General features: G+C 35.9%; 1 protein-coding gene across 5 annotated transcripts in view; it reads right to left on the bottom strand.

Moving 5' to 3' along the window:
- Positions 1-20806, bottom strand: part of LOC123706201 (serine/threonine-protein kinase 26) — an 85775-nt gene that overhangs the window by 44287 nt on the left and 20682 nt on the right. For 2 of the 5 annotated variants that reach the window (XM_045655367.1, XM_045655370.1), the window contains exons 1-2: positions 18407-19390; positions 12787-13011 (exon numbers count right to left, since the gene is read on the bottom strand). In XM_045655367.1, the coding sequence (XP_045511323.1) occupies positions 12787-13011; positions 18407-18691 (510 nt within the window). In that variant the 5' untranslated portion in view covers positions 18692-19390. Of the gene's footprint in view, positions 1-12786; positions 13012-18406; positions 19391-20806 lie in introns of those variants that run through there. The other 3 variants (XM_045655369.1, XM_045655372.1, XM_045655371.1) reach the window with 3 other exon arrangements.

Consider the following 20806-nt stretch of genomic DNA (forward strand, 5'->3'; position numbering starts at 1 on the left):
ATTATACATAAAACTATACGTTAGAACCTTTTGAGACTACCAGCCAAACTACCAAAAACGTAATTTTCAGCAAATACATCATATCGAATATCGTCAGGCCTTGGCTTTAATGGGGGCACTAATAAAGAGACACTTGATACCACGTGTAGCACAAATAGACCCCATACAGCGGGGCCCGGGGACAATGGATCGTTTCCGTGCCTTGCCACCTCATTACTTGGAGGATGGGACTTTTAATCTAATTTGTTTGATCTCGTTGTAGGTAATTTATTCAGACTTTATAACGGTATGTATTTTGCACGATTACGACTGGCGAGGTCCGGATACGTTCCGTTTTGGTGTGAGCGACAGTTTACTTTGCATACAGAGTTAAGTAGTTAAAACATCGCATCTCTTTCTTTTTCTACAGAGTTTAATGTGTTTGATCATAGTCTTTACCACTTATCTTTTAAAGTCTACGAACATTTAAAACTTTGCTATGAGTCAGCTGATTATCGCTAATGGTGCGTCCCCATGTAGAATGGCAAAAGTTGGATCATCTTTCTTTTTAACACTTATACTTTTTACTGTTTATTAGTTTAATAGCTTCATTCGTCGTGTTTTTAGACGAATTGCTGATATGGCGTTTACAAGCGAGGTGTGTGAGTTGCGTTAGTTTTATTGGCATGATTTTAAAAGAGCAACTTTCTTGTCCGTTCATCTCCATGGATACTGCTTTCCGAATTGATGGTAAATTGTATAAATATATTATGATACTAGCTTCCGCCCGCGACTCCGTCCGCGCGGATGTCGGTCTTCGCGTGGATGGTTTATTTCTCCATTTTGAGTAGGTACCTCTGACAATAAAATCTTATAAATATCTATTGGACCCAATTCCCAAATACGGCTAGGCCTATAATAATACGCAACGTGTGTTCGCGGTTCTACGGAACAACGTCTATGGATAAAACTGAAAAATTAAGATTAATTTTTTTCTACGTATATTTTCAGGATAAAAAGTATCCTATTTTACGCCCAGGATAATAAGGTATAATTATACCAAGTTTCATCGAAATCGAACCGCTAGTTTTCACGTGACGCCTTCACATACAGATAGACAGACAGACAGACAGACAGACAGACAGACAAAAATTTTTTTAATCACATATTTGGGTTTGGTATCAATCCAGTAACACCCCCTGCTATTTATTTTTTCAATATTTTCAATGTACAGAATTGACCCTTCTACAGATTTATTATATGTATAGATTTCAAAATTGCTTCTAGAAGAAGACTTATTGAATAAATAAATGTTTTGTTAAATGAGTTTGAGTTTTTCAACCCGTCTTCGAGTGAAACAAAAATGCGGAACACAGCGGTGAGAGCGGCTATTGTGCGCTCGGCACTTAGCAGTTAGCAGCTTCGGCGACATTCGCCCACTGGGGCTCTAATCATATCTTCCGGCCAATAAACAGCTAGAAACAATGTCTTTAACGACAGCTTTGTAAAAGTATTGGAACGGGGAAATGTATAAAATGTTCAAATAAATTCAATATTGAGCAATCAAAAACGAGGTCTTTGTCATTCCATCGGCAGGTATGTCGTAAAATAATGTTGGGATTCATTTATAATTGAGCGCTAGGTATGTGTTCTAAAATTCAACAGTGTAAATTTAATAATGTAACAATAGTCTTTGTAAAACGTCTGTATACATATAATATGATATAATAATTTAGACTAATTAGTGATTTGCCTTTTACTTTTACATTACTTACATAACTCGTATAATATGAAACATTTAAAATTCATCGTTGATATAATAAAGCGAAATAGCAATGTTTCACTTTTCGCATCTAAAATCTTCCGAGTGCAAACTATAAACAAGTTTCACTTCTAATCGTTTAGCCAGCTCATCTAAGAACGTAAAGTGATAAATAATACTTCCTGGTGTGTCTACTTTCCGCGTACACTGCTATATTACAAAACCACATCATATTATGTGATCGAAACCTCATGTGTGAAACTCCAAGCCAACATCAATATGTATTTTATATTTTATCAAACGGTCTCAGTTTTCGTAATGACCAGTGCATCAACCGCAGAGAAACGACCTGTGTTAATGGCAATGTTTTATTGGCTTGGCCTAATTGCCTCCCGCCCCGCGTTAACATCGTTTTCGTGGCGACCTAGATAAAATATTGTGCGACTTGTTTTCCGAATTCTCCGCGGTTTCTTGAGAAATAACGTTGGTGCATAAATCACTGCGCATTCTTTACAACTGTATTTTGTAATCCGATTATACCGCTCGATTTATTTTAAATCAAATTCCGATCGTGAATTTATCGCGTCAAAACCACGTGGCACGTGCGATCAAGTAAAAGATATGTAGGTCCAGTAGCGGCGGCAACATTTTCAATTTTCCAAGCGAGCAGTCAGCTGAGCCCGAAATGTATCCAACGTTTTTAGGATGGATGAGATCCCGACGCCTTTCAATCACCTGCCCTGACAGTCACACAAAAGAAAAACGAACTAGCAAACGCTCTACAAAGTTATCGATTTTATCTTCAATACATAATGGATGAAACGCCGAAGCGCGATACTTACACGTTATAGCGAAATCGTTGGGTTTTTACTAGACTTCTCGTTTATATATTACGAAGAAATAAATAAAGTTAAGCGTAAATTACGTTATACGATAAAATAAACGTGCCATGTTAATAGCGACAGTGTATTAAACAAATGCTATAAATAATAGACCTACCTCCGGACCGGTTGCGACGGTCGTGAGGTAATGCGTACATATCAACATTACAGTTGTAGCTGTAAAAACTAGTATCCGCAACAGGTGGGATTACATCTTAGGCGAGGTATAACGAGCGCACAGCGAGCCGGTTCTGTCGTCGATCGGCTAGATTGGCATCAGCAGACGTTCGCATTAAATTCAGAATTGAACACTAAGACAAATATCTGATCGGACCGAACGATGTGTATGATGCATTGAGTGTCGTCGATTGCCTTGAATGAAAAGGAAATTCTCGAGTAAGGTGAATAAGTTTACATGCGTAATGGCATAAAACAAGTTTATACCAAGTCACGATGTAGCCCTGATTACGAAGACAAGCAAAAAAAATAGTTAATTCAATCGTTTATAATTGATAGCTAATTCTAAACAATTGTACTTATTAACTATCCATGTCTAAATGACGACGAAAGAAGTCAAAACTTAGAAAGCAATTTCATGCAATTAAGTATGAACCGAGAGCATCGGCCCAAGTGACGCATGCGCGCCTCCTGCGCAACGGTCAATTTACTAAATTTATAGCAGCTGCAAGGTCGCACAAGGATAACGACCCGGCCCACATATTACGAAACAAATATTCAGGTACGAAAAAACTTTTTCGTCGAGATTATCACGATTACCGTCTTCCCCGCGTAACGATGCTCTCCAAATCGATTAATTAAATTAAATTTCGACTCTGACCTCCACAATTATTAATCAAAGACGAAATGTAACCTAAAAAATAAATTACTCAGAGCAGACAGATTGTCGGCATAATTGAAACGCTCTAAACGATACGTGTTCATCCCAAATTGAATGGTTAACAAAAAAAGCAGTGGATTTAACATCGTCATCTCCGCTAACTCGTTCCCAGCTCGGAGATTGATCTATTCCATTTCATTACAATGTGAATCGAAAAAAAGATGAATCATAAAATGGACATTTCCAAGATTCGTTCAATAAAATTGAGTACAAATCTTTACGAGAATTAACTTGTATAACACACCATTCAATTTCACATTATCGTATGTTTATCCATGCTTTAATTATTTAATGGCTGCAGTAAACATCGTAACTGAATCTTTTGTGATGTAAACAGGAACGCCATGTTTACGGGTTAAAACTGATCGGTCGAAAGCGCTCGTTATCGAGTTAACGCTAATTTTCTCTAATAGCATTACCTCCAGCCCGATCCATGTACTGCTCGTATAACCAATTTACAATCACTAAAATTTTATCCATATTTACTGAATTATTGATTAAATTATTATTAATTTAGATGGTTAACTTCTTAAACACTGCTGTTGATATGCTGCTGTTAAAGACACATAACAATAGCACATAGTTATATCTTTAACCGATATTGAAAGATGTAAAATTGGAATGGGCAATGTACTGTGGAAGCATATTGGTACGATTAATGTCGAAGTATAATCACATAAATTTCTCATTTGGAATGTTCAGGAACTAGATTAGAGAGAACAAGCATTACTCATTCAAATACGCTTCCTCACAAGCTCACGAAGGACCTCCAATAATGTTTGAAACTATTACTTACACGCAAAAACAAAGGGACCATATTGCTATCATAAATCCCCTTTTATATAACGAATACGATGCGAACGTGGTCCCATTTTATAACTAGTAGGTATTAGATTTATGACCATGTTCGAATTTTTTGTTTTAGGTTTTATCCTATCAAATTAAGCCTGTAAAGATAGGTTAGGTTACCCATAAGTAAGCGACCATAATCTGACCAAAAACAAATATTAAAATTATCCCGATGCAGATGGCCATCCATCCATTAACCCTGCTATACATCCGATAATCCTACAATATTTTTCAACACATCCCTTTCATTACCCTACAAAAGAGAATGAGCAAGAGAAATTTAGGTAGGTACCTACCTACCTACCTACCAACATACCTATACACACGGATAATAATTAACAGGAAATGTAACGTACGCAATATTGGATTGGCCCGTCGATTCGTGACAAGTGAGGCATTAGAGGCCACACCGTTTAAGTTATTATGGAAGCCTCTTCAGTTCTCCCTCTAATGGGATTATCCAACTTCCCTCTGACGTGAGCCGACGTGTGGCACATTACACCGCTGTTTCGATTCGCCGTACTCACGACCATTTGCTTATTAGATTTATAATAATCATGGATTAAGCGCTTCGAGATTATGATATAACCGAGCGTTTAAACCAACGTTGAAGATTCTAGAAATGTTTACTTTGCCTTCCAAGTTCAATTGATACCAATCATATTAATACCTGCTTTATAGATGGTAACTTCTTACAAGTCATACAATTACTAACAAAATCTTTAAACGTTAAGTATTAATAAAATATTTCTATTATTCTAAAGGTTTGGCTCATGTAAGTGAAAACACGCATGTCTAAATTTAATAAAATGCGACGCATTAAAATTGGACCTACTTGTGTACAATCACTATTTCATGAATCATGCATTCTGAGAGCAATTCCTACGCAATATCATATTTAAAATATTAGGTACAATACAACAGAGCAATTTTGAGAGAACAATTACAAATTTTGAAACGCGTATTTCACTAACGCATACCATAATGTGTTTATATAAAATAATGCTATTTAAATTATTCGCTCGTACGTGTTTATCAACACAGAACATTTTCTTAATATAATGGTTCCCGTCTTTTCAGCAAGCGCAAACAATACAATTCGTAAAGTAAACGCTATCACCGCGATCCTCGAGCGGAGAGCATAAATACGAATTGTTTTAAACTCCAATGACGCCCGCGCCCGCTTTTGTAAACATTTTGAACGCTGCATGCAATTATATTTGAAACAAAAGCAGAAATATATTCGCCCAAATTATTATTGCCAGTAATTTTTAAACAATGAAAATCTTTATGAATGGCGCGAATGTTGCGCGCGATATAAGATTAAAGACTTGCTAGTTTATGGCACGTTAACGGTCGTACTAAAATCTATTTTATCTCTTCGAACCGTGTATGAATTAAATAGCCAGTAAGTTTCAATATGAAATTGTTTTAATACAAAAAAGTAGTTTTATGCGTATAATTTCGGCCTCAAGACCAGGACCAATGATGGATGGAATAAGATAGGAAAATATAAATATATAATAGTTTTTAATGATATACATATCATCAATGTTTCATACGAAACACAAAGCATCGAACAATAATATGTTACGCATTCCTTCACTCATAAAGGCAAGTACGTACGAATTACATATCGCAACTGCAGTTAATGTACCGTAAACACCCATAATACCATATGTCAGAGGTCGGGCCGGCTATCAACGTCAATATTCTTGTAATCTTGTTTACCGTTCCGTATGTTACATGTTTATGTGTCTATCGAATTATAAACACACGTTACGGCAGCTGTAAAACTCTCATTGAATGGCGGACGTTCAAAAATTATTTACGAGCGCGTTCGCTTCGACTTCAGCATGTTTACATTGGGATTCGCCTGTCAAAAGCATTTGTTGATATCTCTTTCAAATATCATCGAAAATCGAAATTAACCATATATTTTTTTAAATATAAACCATGTTGAAAAAATTGCTTGTAATAATACTTCAAATTGATTAAACAAATAAGCTCTGAAAAGTCCCAATATTGAAGACCCTCTTTTCATCGAATACAAACGGGATCTTCCATTAGTAAAGTCGACAATAATCATAAAAATCTTCAAAAAGAATTTCATCCGAACAATAGCCAAATGACAAATGTCTTTGTGACCGGTGACCTTAACCTCAGCCGAACTCCTATTGAAACTTTAAGCTTGCCCTCCAATTACTGGGATCCAATCACTTCACAATCAGAACCTCTGAACTTTTTACGTTCATTATAGATTGCAATACTATGATAAGTATTTATTTGAAGAACAAAGATATTTCAGAAGATTCCTACAATACCATAGGTCGTCATTAAACTATGCATTTGATCATGTGATGATCTTCAGCATAAGCCAAGCTTCAAAAGCGAAACAGGATTGCACAGCTAGTTCATAAAAAAATTTCCTGCATTTTGAAGTGTGATCTGCAGTTCAGAACATATGCGATACATCTTACTAATCTAAAATATCACAGTTTGAAACGACGATGTAAACGCTTGGCCTCGTTTCGCAAGCCATGATAAAGACGTATAGCTACACAAAAGCACCTTGCCAAATACTCATGAATAATCCGTGTTTACGAAGAGATTAAGATAACGGAATCTCAATAATATTCAATCGATATTGCTTGCTTACAAGGCACCTACTTCATGTATCGAATTATTTAAAAATGTCAGATCAAGGAAGTAAATCTTAAAGATGGCAAATTTTTATATTTTAGCAAAGGCCCTCTTATTATACAGATTACAGACCACAAAGCAGTTTTGTCTAATATTTCTGTTTTTCTTTGTATGTTTTATTCAACAATTTCATAAAAATTTATTAGCTGGTTTTCACTGATGTGCAAGGTTTTAATAAAGAAGGCATAACTTAAAGATGACTTCCGTAACTTAATTTTTAAAACGTTAGCAATGAGCAACGCCTAGTTATACAATTAAAGGCACCCTCCCAACTTAATCACAACTCAATTTTTCCAAGTATAAATAAAGCCAGCCGTACCTACCAAACCCCAAACTTCGCAAAGTCAATAACTAAAACGTTTAATAAAATAATAACTTCGTCACAATCGGGTCCCGATCGAATCGTTGGCCTCCGAACTGTCGATAAAGCGAATTTGGAAGTTTCATTGCGACCTTACAACTTCGAGCGCGAACCCCGCCTCTATCCCGCAATGCAGTCTACATCAAGGACAAATAGAATCCCAACTTGACAACCTGGGTGAATCATGCCTTCATGTCTTTACTCGGGACGAATACTTCGCGACGCGACGGTCATCGACCTATAGTCTACACTGTATACGAATGGAAAGCGAACTCTTTATTAGAGAACGTCCAGACAACAAAAACTAATTTATGTGCAGTCCCTCAATAGATCGAATGCGAAACAATCAGCCGCTCGTGTCAGGGTTGGCGCCGCCATTCAATACTTAATTTGTTAACTGCTTAGCAATATACGACGATTCTACCAATAACATAACTAATGTATTAAAATATTATCTATTGTTAAATTTCTTGGATCATCATTTATCGTTTAACAATATAAAGTGCTATGCGACTGTTTTCACTTAATGAAAAATAGACGATTTCGTTAATGAAATGGGGGCTTAATCGTAATGGACATAACATCCTTGACCTTTTGCATGAATAGGTTTTGGTACGCATAGGGTATTTCCGATTACTACGCGAACATTAACTACCTCACTAAAACAGGGAAGTGATGTAGAGTTTTAGATAGTGTTAAAGTAAATTATAAATAGTAAAATAACACGTCATGAAAACTATACAATTTTCATAAGTTTAAAATCATAATGAAAAATATAAACAATTCATATAATATACATATTTAAACTGCAAAACTCTCGAGTAAAAGTCATTGTGCCGTACCGCGCACCTCTACAAAAAGCAATTCACCTTAAACAATACGTATTTCTTTGCCGAATATCCAAAGATCATTCACGCTGACGTACAACCTTCTCCGCGAAGTTTAACTGTTGTTCGATTGTTGTTCCGCAACTTTCAATGTACAAAACTTTTTGAGAGAATAAATCTTAAGCCATTTTGATTAAGCAACCTCTCTAATTGCGGGTACTTTTGTTTGTTTCAGAATCGCTCCTCCCTAAAGGATCTTAATGCGAAACATAAATAAGGATTAGCGCTTTAGTAATCTAAATTAATTTTCCCAAACACTTATAGGCCCAAACCTATACCTGCCTATATATTCTCCAACACAATGAAACTGGATGGCTATCGGTTTCGCATAACGTGTGATATGGCATACGTGTAACATTAGCAATTACGTTTCCGCCACAACCAGTTCCGTGGGTCGGTCGAGTAAAGGTTCCAACTGCGTGGATCGTTCACATTTTTTCCTTAAGGTCGAACGCCCCGTGACTCATCGCGACCTTCACCTCACTCGTTTTACATCCGTCTTCCAAATACTGGAGTGTGTTTTTGGTAGAGTCCACTGGCATTTACAATTTATACACACACATTGCAGTTTTATACCGCTAAATATTCGTAATTAGTACATTCATAGTATGAATATGGTACAAAATGAAATTGGGTAAAAACAGGCCACGAAAATCATCTTCCAACTTGAGCGTCGGTCGTGGCATTTACGTCACATTTAAAATAATTGCGCTGATGTAATTGACGAGATTCCTCTCTTTTGTACTCTGACCGCCTGGTACTTTGAAGTGCCTTCATTACGTCTTTCTTAATAATTTTAAGAAATATACAGTTGTACCTCTCAGGTAAGTACGCAGAAGCACTTTTTTGTTGAATGAATGAATCTCTTTAGCTAAACAATTCTTTACAACTGTCGTAAACTACCATTATTTTCAAGTGAACATTACTATTACAACTTCCTCTTGCAAAAAAACTGTCTACGCAAACAATTAAACTAAACTTCCTAGTAACGACACTCTCGTTGTCACCCATTAAGTAGCTAGTACCTGGTAAAAAAACCACCGGATTGACCGACACTTTTCCCTATAATTAACCGTGTATACCTTTACACAAAAAACTCATCAAGCACGACAATACACGAACCGTTTCTTACGACACGAAACCAACATAACACTTTCTAAAGACGCAAACCTGCACTAAATTAAACGCTACAAATGCGGACGTTAGTTGTTTTAAAACTATTTTTATGTCGTGTTAATAATGCGTATGATTGATGTATGTAATTGAAAGGAAAGTTATTCGAGCATTGTAAGCATACATTTTCAATTGGTTATATTATATAGTACAATATTAGTGGTACAGAATACCGCGTGTAAAATAAAGTTAACTGTGATGCGGTAGAATACCATTAACATAAATGGAATGGCATTCTACTTTCCCTTTATACGTAAAGATGACTTTATTAATCTAATTGAGATAAAGAACCTTGTTCTTGACATGATAATTGTTATCATGATTCTTAAACGAAAACTCTGTAAAGTCTTAGTAAATTTCTAACTCTTAAATTATGTGTTTGACCTACTTTAGTCACAACTAATAATAATCAAACTGAATGCAAATGATCTAAGTTAAACAATCTTATTTAATTATAGGTAATTAATTTGGTAGGTAGTTAAATACTTATTGAAGTAGTAACGTATTTATATCGAGAAATAATAATCGGCTTGAGAACGATTGTTTTTAAAGAAATTTGTTTATTGCCCTAAAAAAGACGTTTACTTATATTTTTGCGCAAATGTATTTTATCAAGGACAAATCGCATTAATTAGTTTGACGTACGTCATTACATGCAGAAAAATTACCAACACATGTGATTTTTAACATTTTTTCGTTAGAAATCAATTCAAAATATACACTCTACTATTTTGTATTCACATTATATGAAACCATACTTCAACCAAAATTGAATTGTACCTAACTACAATAGCCAATAACAATTCTAATAAACTAGCACAAGCGTTTAATCCACGTGTAAATTATGTGATTTTGAAAATACGTTTTCCCTGAGAAAACTTTGCGCGTGTCATACCCTTAACAAGGTTGTAATGTGACAAAGCTCTCGATACTAAAAGGATCGGAGCGTAACCGGGGCCCATAAACATGTTTGTCACATCACACGTGTCTCAACTCTCAAGTTCATTTTGCTAATTGAGCCACGCTCTTCCCTTTACGTCTCATAATATACTCACCCGTGCGAGCAAAACTGCCCTGAAAATGACTTACATTTCACCAAGTCATAAACGACCTTATTACTAAGTACTAACAATCATAAACTTCGCCCAAAGGTAAGGTAGTTACTAAATCTAATATTAAAATTCATAACCACTACCTACCGTTTATCTAACCGTTTAATTATAGCAGTGATGTACAAACATTTTAGGAACCTGATATTTGACATAACTGATGCGATGTCGTCAGCATAGCCAAAAATTTACATAAAAAATTATTTGTGAACTTTATTTATGGTGGTGTGTCAATGTTAGCTGTTTCACGAATAGAATTAAAATATATTTCTTGTTTTCAATAAACCTAAGGGATTTTTTAAAGTAAGCGAAATGAACCTAACGTTCAAGACTAGGAAGATGACTACCATACTAAATAAATAAGTATAAAGTATCGCAACCAACGCTCCGGGTGCCTATGAAATGACGTATTGCGAATTCGAGTGCCGACTCGTTTACATTGCATCGTATTTTGCAAGGCACGCATAACAACAGCTTTCGAAAGTATGTCAAGATTGCAATAGCAGTACAGCCGACTCAATCAACAAAGCGAGAAATGCAACGCATCAAAACCTTTCATTTACTAGCATTGCGACGTGAACTTAATAAAATATGCACTTGAATTTTTTACAATAAAACCGAGTTGTTTGACGACGTCGTTCTATAAAATGAGATGGAGGTCTGTGTTTGTTAGTTGACGCTATATAGGTACGTGTTGACGTATTCAACATACTGCAGCAGTGTTTGAAGATAAATTAATATTTCAACATGAAGTCTTTATACGACTACTAGACTGTAAACATGAGATGAAAAATCGATTATGATATTCATAGTGCAGACGCTATTGTCAATTCTGGCTGAGTGCCACCAATTCTATGATCAAAGGGATTATCATATATGAAATTCTATCGTTTCCATTGTGACCACTATCCCGCAATAACATAGAACGGCGACCACAGGCCACTACAATCAATAAACCTGACAACGGCGAGTAGATATAACGGGACTTCGACAAACGTGGAGCGTAAATATTACGCCGAATTTCCGCTCTATGAATAGTCGTATTTACGAAACAATCAACAGCCCATTGTTTAATACGCCATTCGAGGCAACACCCACATAGAATCATGACTTTCATCGTGTCAGGTAAGAACTACAATGAGCGCGCGATGAATGAGCCGAACGTCGAGTCAGTTGTTTCCGCACTAATATCGCGATCGGGGTAAATCATGACTAATCCTCTCATAATGGGAACATATTGTCCAGTAAGCTTAAGATAAACGCCAAAAAAGCTTTTATTTAATGCATTGTTAGCTGAAAGATGTAAGAGACCGGTTTTATGTTGATGTCGTGTTCTGACCTCGAAGAGTTCGTGACGGAGTGGGCTGTTACTGCACCATAGATCACGCGAACGCAATGCACGATCGGTCGAATGGACTTTAAATTTTGCCGCCGATACAGCACCAGTGAAACGAATATTACGTACCTAATCGAGATCAGAGATACTTAGATAAAGGCCGCTTTCAAAAATCCGCCGCAGACCGCCGAGATATCTACCCAACTAACTCGATAAGCTTGAGTATACCCACATCACGGAAATATAGGTAGTAAGAAGTATACTACATTGGTTTTGGGAAATTAACGTACATAATATTATGATATCAATACAGAAGAAGCGTATACATTCACAACATATTACTTTCTAACATTAGCCAAAGTCAATCACCAAATAATAGGATCCATTAGTTACGTATGATCCTTTCACAAAAATGAATGTAGTTTGTAAAATATCCTGAGACAATGATTGATGCGGGGTTTGAAGGGAAATGGTAATATTGGACTGAATACTCCTATATGAAGAACTCAAATATAAACTATCTTGCTACTGCCAAATACAACATGATTCGTAACTATTTCATTGAGATGTAATTTTGTAAAATATTTGATCTCTTATTTCTCAATTATGTAACTCGTTAAGCACACAGCAGCTGTAACAATGATCAAATTTATTTACGTCGTATTTACTAACCTGTTCATACACTTCGGTACTTACTTTGCTAACCTAATCATCGTTTCCGTTAAAAGACCCTCATTATTATGGGCAAATTATATTACAACTCTTCTGCATTTAATTCCTATGCATTTTTGCTTAATCTAGTTATCAAATACATTTCTCCTCAACTTAAATAAACTCAAATAACTCACCTTCAAGTATGATCCGTAATATTTAGTAACGTACGGGCTGTCACACTGCGACAGCACCATAATCTCTTGCTGTATGTCTTCGATCTCATCTTCAGCCTCTTCTAGATCTATTATCTTGATGGCGACCACTTGCTGTGTCCTATTGTCTACACCCTTGAACACCTCGCCGAACGATCCCTTGCCGATCTTCTCTTGCTTCGTGAAGATCAGCTCAGGGTCGACCTTCTGGAACAATGGAGGGTTCTTGAATATCTTTTTTATGGACATTTATTTCTTATACATGTTTTACATATAATGAAAAACGAACTTCATTGCAATTTGCAATTTCTGACACCGAGGACAAAATTAATGTTATTTTAATAATAATGTAGGATAGATTGATATTATTGAAATCATAATAATTTTATCATTGAAAAAGTATTAAGAATTTTAATATTATAAATTATAATCAAGCATATTCTGATAATGAATGTTATTAGAACGACACGTCAAATAATAAATATTTGTGGCGATTTTATCTACACTAATATAATAAACTGAGGTAAACTTTGTTTGTTTGATTGTAATGAATAGGCTCATAAACTACTGGACCAATTTGAAAAATTCTTTCACCATTCGAAAGCTACTTTATCCAAGAGTAATATAGGCTATATATTATCACGCTAAGACCAACAGGAGCGGAGCCACGCGGGTGAAACCGGGCGGCACAGCTAGTAGTAAATATTCATACTTTATCAAATAGTACATGTTTTTCGATAATAGAAACACATTAAAATACTATCTTAAAACGTAATATATGTCCCACAATGATATGCGCGTGTTATATTAGAAAATTCAATTTAAACAAACACTAAAAATGTACGGATTATACTTATCAACACATCGCGATTAAGATAATCACTTTTTAAAAGCATTATGATACCATTTCCTGTTATAGGTACAGAACAAATAGAATTACAGACAAGATGAAAAATGTTTTTAAAAACAAACCAGTGTTTTGAATTGTGAATGGTAGTGTGATAAATCACAGTACTAAATTGAGTTCCCAACAGCTTTAAAAATCTGTACCTGTCGTTGTACGTTCTTCGTACCAAAGTTTAAACCATAATACTTGAAAAATATATACGTTATTTTATTGACAAAAATATGATGGTTTGATACAAAATAATAATTAATAACCATACCGATTTTCGATTCATAAAGTGCCTAATGAGTGAAATTACGATAACAACATAATAATAGACGTCCTTGGAAATACGAAAATAAATTGCTACCCCCAATTCTTTAATCACCTTCGCTATTCCTCAAGTCAGTCATAAGCGTGTATAATTCAAAAACCTTTTGGCATTTGGCTGACATTGCCACGGAGTCAAGGTTTCTTGCGAACGCAAAGCGATCCAACATTTCTCTACGTGACACCTTTACAAAACACGCTACACTATGCAAATGGCGGATACTAAGGCGGGAAAAACTGCTATCAGTTATGTTAATACTTGAACTATTTTTAAACTATGTATTTCGTTTTATTGCTTTGATTGATTTACATACAAATTTAAAGATTATTATATAACAAACAAATCGTTATAGGATATTCTTTCTTAGAAACAATCTATTTGATTTCGACCATATCTAGAATTTAAACTGAAATAGATTAGTAAATGGGATCCTAATAAGAAATGCAACGAATTTTCCAGAAATATCTAAAACACGACTGTATTTTTCGAAGTACGTGGATCAATTTATCGGGTTTAGCCGGCCGAACATAGTGGGGGAGACGTGACACGAATGATAAATAGCACAAAATTGGAGCACATTGTGATATAAATCTTATAACATTCTTAATCTGGAGGTGAAATCTGCGAGAAGAAAATGGAAAGTGACGCTCTTGATAGATAGTTCAATACGATTTTATTCCCAGATGAAATATCAAAGTGTGAACGTACTTCTAAACATGATTACCACTTAAAACAAGCTATGATCTAAACGAGCGTAATTGATTCAATGAAACACATGAGAAAGCCTTATTTTGTATACAATAAAGATATATTTTGTGCGATGAGTATGATAACAAAGAGGCGACAATAACGCCATTACGCCCTCTTTAAATTCTACTCGTAAAGAAACCTATAGGGAGTCATAAAACGAAAGACTCATTGCAGAGAGGACAAAAACGTTTATTATGTTTTGCTGGGTTAATTCTAAAAGTTTAATATAGCAAAGCTATTTGCAGGCATTTTATGCAAAAGCCAATACAGACCAAGATCTGACGTGGCTGTGCTGTTTTATCTATCTCTTAATTAAAATATTTTGCAGATCTTGGATTCGTAATTCTTATACAACAAGTTCCTGATGAAACAAAAAATATAAACTTACACAATTTTCAGTGTTTAAGTAGTTAAAAATTTTAAATTTGGAATTGTATTTGTAATGAGCATTTTATTTAAGCATGACTCACTTTTCTGTAGTACTTAGGTAACGATATTTGAGTTGTAATAAAAAGTACAGTTGACTCGTAAATAACACAAAATCTCAGTTCTATGTATCATTTCAGTAAGGGTAAGTAATAAATTCAAATTCCTCTTAAAGATAACAGAATTTACGACAAAAGTTGCGACAAGAAATAATAATGTGTGCTTCGTTATAAAATATTCGTTTTTTATTTACGATACAAAATATTCTTGTTATTTTTGTTTTAAACGATAATAAAACTTATGTTTCACTTATTTTATTCCATATTTTTTTGTAATTAAATTTCATCATACTTTTATCATTATGCTAGGAGAACATCGTATGTGGAAAATGCATCATTACCCTTATCAGCTATTTTTGATAATTAAACAATTTTATTAATGTTATGAATATACGTCAATAAGTGATTAAAATGTTTACTTAATTAATAATCAAAGTTCTATAAATATGTTTTCTTTCAATGATAATTTATTCTCTGGGTAATTAATTTCAGCACTTAATCGTTATAAACCAGGGATATTACCAACTGATGGGGTCACGGACGAGTTCTACCTATACCCGTGGCCCCGTCGTTGATGCGGCTTGACGGAATACAGTGGGGTTTTGGTCGGTAGGAATCCAACATAACCCACGGCCCTTTCCCCGGAGGCCGTGGGTATCTATGCAAGATTTCCCCACTTTAAAAAAAAGGGATATTACCATATTATAAACTTATAGCATGAACTTATATTGGACAGATTTCAAACTGGATATTTATAATATATTATGTGATTCCTGAGTGTTTTAAATACGATTCTGTATTACGGACGCACCGCTAGGTAGCGAATATTAAAATGTTGTAGAACAAGAAATTTTAACACACTGACTTATAATAAAAAAAAAGTTGCCAAAACCATAATAGTTAATAGCGAAATATAACGCGAAATAAAACATAAGACCAACTGGTAAAAGACATTCATATCTTCAAAACGTTCATGTATCGCACAAAGCAAGTGCTACGTATTAAAATAATCGCAGGTAAATCAATACTGGTATAGCAACCACTAAATAATTTTTTCTTCCATACAATTACTACTTACATACTTTACAGTTATCATGTTTAAGCATTCACCAAATAGTTACAAGCTGGTAAGATGCGGATTGCGACAGTAATTCATTAGGTGATGGTGAGCCCCTTTTAAGAAAACCTACAATCTGTTTAAGGTATGTGAGAACCCGTTTGGATACTTTTTGTACTTCGAGCATTACGCCATTATACCATATAGTAAGTAATTTCACCAACGCGTAAATCCATATTTTAGCTGATGTTTTTACTCTAAAATATAGGTAGGATTAGGACAGATAGACCCTGCCGAAACGGCTAATGGCGGACTTAATACTAAACCTAATGCCAGTTTTTATGTCCACTATTCTACGAGGGTAAATCTTAAGTAGATATATCCTGAAACTTCCTTTCTATCGTTAAATCTTTTGTACATTTATTGTTACTAAGAATAGAACACCTACATTTAATTGCACAAAACCTAATGAATAAGCAAAACGATGTTGAAATACTATTAGCATAGCAGAGGCGTATTCAAGAGATAAAAGGTCGGCTCTCATTTGCACTGGGTACATCTCTTGTCTATCTTTATTATTACTAGCTTTCCTCTCGCGGCATCGCCCGCGCAGTCAAAGAAAAACCTTCATAGTTCCCGTTCCCGTGGGATTTCCGGGATAAAATCTATCCTATGTCCTTTCTCGGGTATCAAAATATCTCTATACCAAATTTCATGCAAATTGGTTCAGTAGTTAAAGCGTGATTGAGTAACAGACAGACAGACAGACAGACAGAGTTACTTTCGCATTTATAATATTAGTATGGATAATACAAAGAAACTAATATTGCAAATCGTTTAAATAAATACCTATTTGGTAAACAACTTAATTTAAGTCAATTTTAAATATTTTGTGGTTCTAAGAAAATCTACGATATGACCTTTCTACATTATAAAGAGTTTAGCAGTACTGGTCTATTATGTAAATTTAAATATATAACAATGAACAAATAGTACGTTCAGCACACGCTGACTTATAAATCAAAGGTCTCTTCGTTTCATAATAATCGTCGTACAATGGTTAATCTGAAAGAATTGTAAAATACCACTTATATAACTTCCTGGCTTTAGATTATGCGATTATCACAACTATTTATAATAAATATAATAACGAAGGTACTATTAAGCGACAATAGAGCGATGTTTTATTAATGTCAATAATGTTTTTATTAACTGTTTGAGTGTATGATAGCAATTGCTTTATATATTTCATTTTATAGAAAGCGTCGGGTATAGCTGTAAGTAATTATTATCAGCCGGGCCAACGTTTGTAACTTTAACTAGATCCACCAGGATTTAATAAATTACCTGCAATGAAAGGGCGTTACGACTTGTTCGCGATTAAATGGCGCTTAATTGACACTATCCGCACGCAGCGTTTCCAGCTAGTAAAACCTTACTTTTTCAAACCTGTTTTCAATGAAAGTGACGTAGTTCCTCGTTTCATTGTTTGAGTCATGCGAATAGGTGATTTATTGCTGCAATGCAAGCGGAGATTGCAACTATAAAGATTTAGACTACGACACAAATTGCAACATAAATATAACTGACATTTTCAACGACACTGATTTCACGGCGCATACTTGTCTAATGTGCACGTAATGGTCACAAAGAGTCGTATTATATCGAATAAGTATGTTGCATATATATTGGAACAATAATCACTAAGTATGCTGATTTCATAGTGTCACAGAAGCCGCATACCTTGGGTGTATATTAGAAACGCATTCGTGTCGGGTGACGCGTGCGCAGCCGACATCCGACACGCATTGCGAGAGACGAGGAAATAAAGTTGTAATTCTAAACGATTAATAAACGCGCGGAGCGTAAGAAATTATTGCTTTCGTATGCGTTCACGGTGTGAATGAAAAAACCAAATGAGAATGTAGTAATGGAAGTCGTTATATAAATTTTTACATTTTTAATATCTCATTTAGATCTAGTTGCCATATACACAATTCAGAAAAAGATGTACATTTGGCACAACCAAATTAAAATAGGTATCTGAATCAGCAAAACGAAATTTAACCGACCGTCATATTGTATGAACTTACGTTAGCGGCATGTCGATTATGCGACGGTCGATGTGGTGCCGGCCTGGCTGGCTGCGGAGGCACTTTGAGCTGCCTGCGATCAAACGAAGACGCATTGCTGCCAGACCAGCTCCACCGACCGGGACCGTTGCTCCCGTGCGGCAGGGAATACGAAGACTGAGGCCTCAGATGCCTCACACTGGGTCCGGACAGTATTGGACCCGCAGGACCGCGTTGCGGCATCGGCCCCGCAGGACCTTGGACGTAATGGTAATGAGGAGGAGTAGACACCGCAGCGCCCCACATTTTGTATAACTTATCACTCACAACACTTTTCAAATCACAATTCACCTCACCTCATTATATCAGCAGTGATTGCTAACTGATCCACATTACACTACATAACTGGCCGCTGCCTTATCATCCCTACACCTGATAATATTATAATTAGCCGATTAATTTTTATTTTTATGAAATGATAAGTCGCACAATACCAGAAGCGAGCGAAACTGGCCACAGTTTGAACTATAATGACTACTTGGAAACGTTGACACTTTGAAAGCAAGACCTCACCGGACGTAAGTAAGACGCGATTGGAATTAATTCACGTTTGATGGACAATGGTCTCACCGAATATGGTCGCTAATGAACCTAAAGTAATTTAAACGTATTTTTGTTTAGAAATATTGCGGTCATTGAAGTCATTTAAAGTCACTACACTGTTAAAGGCCAAAATTACAACGGTACCGCGTCTTCCAGTAGAATATAATGGGAAGAACCGAAATCGTGGCACTGAACTGCGTTTTAAAGTTCACGTCACTGAATATTACAATCCAATGGTAACTTAAACAACAGCCACACAGTTTCCACTCCGTCGAACAGCACAAAAGAAATCAGTCCCGACACGACAAATCCATAGTGATGGATGGCGTGTGAGTTACAACGCATTTGAGTGTAGACTGTTGCGTGCTGGCTGCGGTCGTAAAGCGTTCCACATCGGCCGTCCTGGCAATTGCATTATAATTTTTCGCAAGGGAGCGCGGGGGCGCAATGATTGCGCGGGCGGCGGGCGGAGAGCGGCGCCAACAGACCGTGCAGCAGCAGCTGCTTCGGCGCGCCGCTTCGCTTCCACGCTAAACATTACACAGAGCACCACGGTGAACCACCAGCCGCGTGAATCGTAACGCGACCGACCGCAATCACCGCTAAACTACGAATTGCCCACTCTAAAACTGTAAGCCTGCAACGTTATCATTGCACGTAACGCTACATTGTCAGCTGCTGAATAAAACTAGGCCTCAATAATGGCACCATACAAAATACCCGCAGTTGAAAGAGAAAGTTAATGAACACATTTGCAACACAATCAAATCTGTCTGTGGACTGCTGCAAAACAATAGATGCCCTCGTGTCAAAATAGTACCTACTACGACTTACGAGAAACATGTATAGGATGAATCGTTCTCAAAACAAAGAACAAATTGAAGGAACAATGACAAATTGGTTTTAGGCGTTCCCGTTAACGAGCGCGAAAGTCAGTGAAACAAAGGCATTACGAAACTTTCGTTGACCTGCTCTAGCAAGTATTTGGCTTGACGCACACTATGTACAAAGGATTAGTATTCCGTTTACGACATTCCACGGCAATGGCAGTGGCTTGGACTGTTCTGAGGAGTCACCGGCCTCAGCCGTGATGTGAATACCGACCGATCTCATTCCACACTTTTACAGCAGCGCTTCACATCACCATAACCGTACGATATTGGTCGACGTGACCCACATATATTATTTGGGCTTAGGTCCGTTAGCTCCTTTTTTGGGATACATCTAAACTGATACAGACACAAGCTTATTGCTAACAAGCAAAATAAAACTAATAAGAATATGGCGTTTTAGTCATGATCTACATGATCATAATAAAACCTACACAAGATGGCTCTCTCTTATTTAGTTTCCGCATACGTATCTTAATCACCTTGACAAATTTTAAGCGAACGTTATCATTAGTTAGCTTAACTTTAAAACCAAGATAAGACGAGTGCAAAACGTTGTCAAATATATAAAATACACGCACATCAAACGCTAGAACAAATACTTTTTAGTGCCAATAAAAACGAAGTATAAGACCTCAAAGTATAAGACCTCAAAGTCTAAAACCTTAAACAACCGATAGACACCGAGGCCTACGCGTGACTAAAAGAAGCAAGGAGTAATCATTAAACAATAAATTCTGAGACTAACAGAAGCACGTATCGTAGGATGTACGCATTTATACAAATATGGACCTTAAGATATAAAATTGAATGAAGATGTTCCAATCAATTGTACATGAGTACTATTACGAAAAGTGTTAAATGAAATTTCCTAACTATCCATTGATCTCCACTTCAAAACAAGATAATGTTATCTTGATTCATCACA

The sequence above is a fragment of the Colias croceus genome, chromosome 3 (genome assembly GCF_905220415.1).
Source record: "Colias croceus chromosome 3, ilColCroc2.1".
In the NCBI taxonomy this organism is placed as follows: Eukaryota; Metazoa; Arthropoda; class Insecta; order Lepidoptera; family Pieridae; genus Colias; species Colias croceus.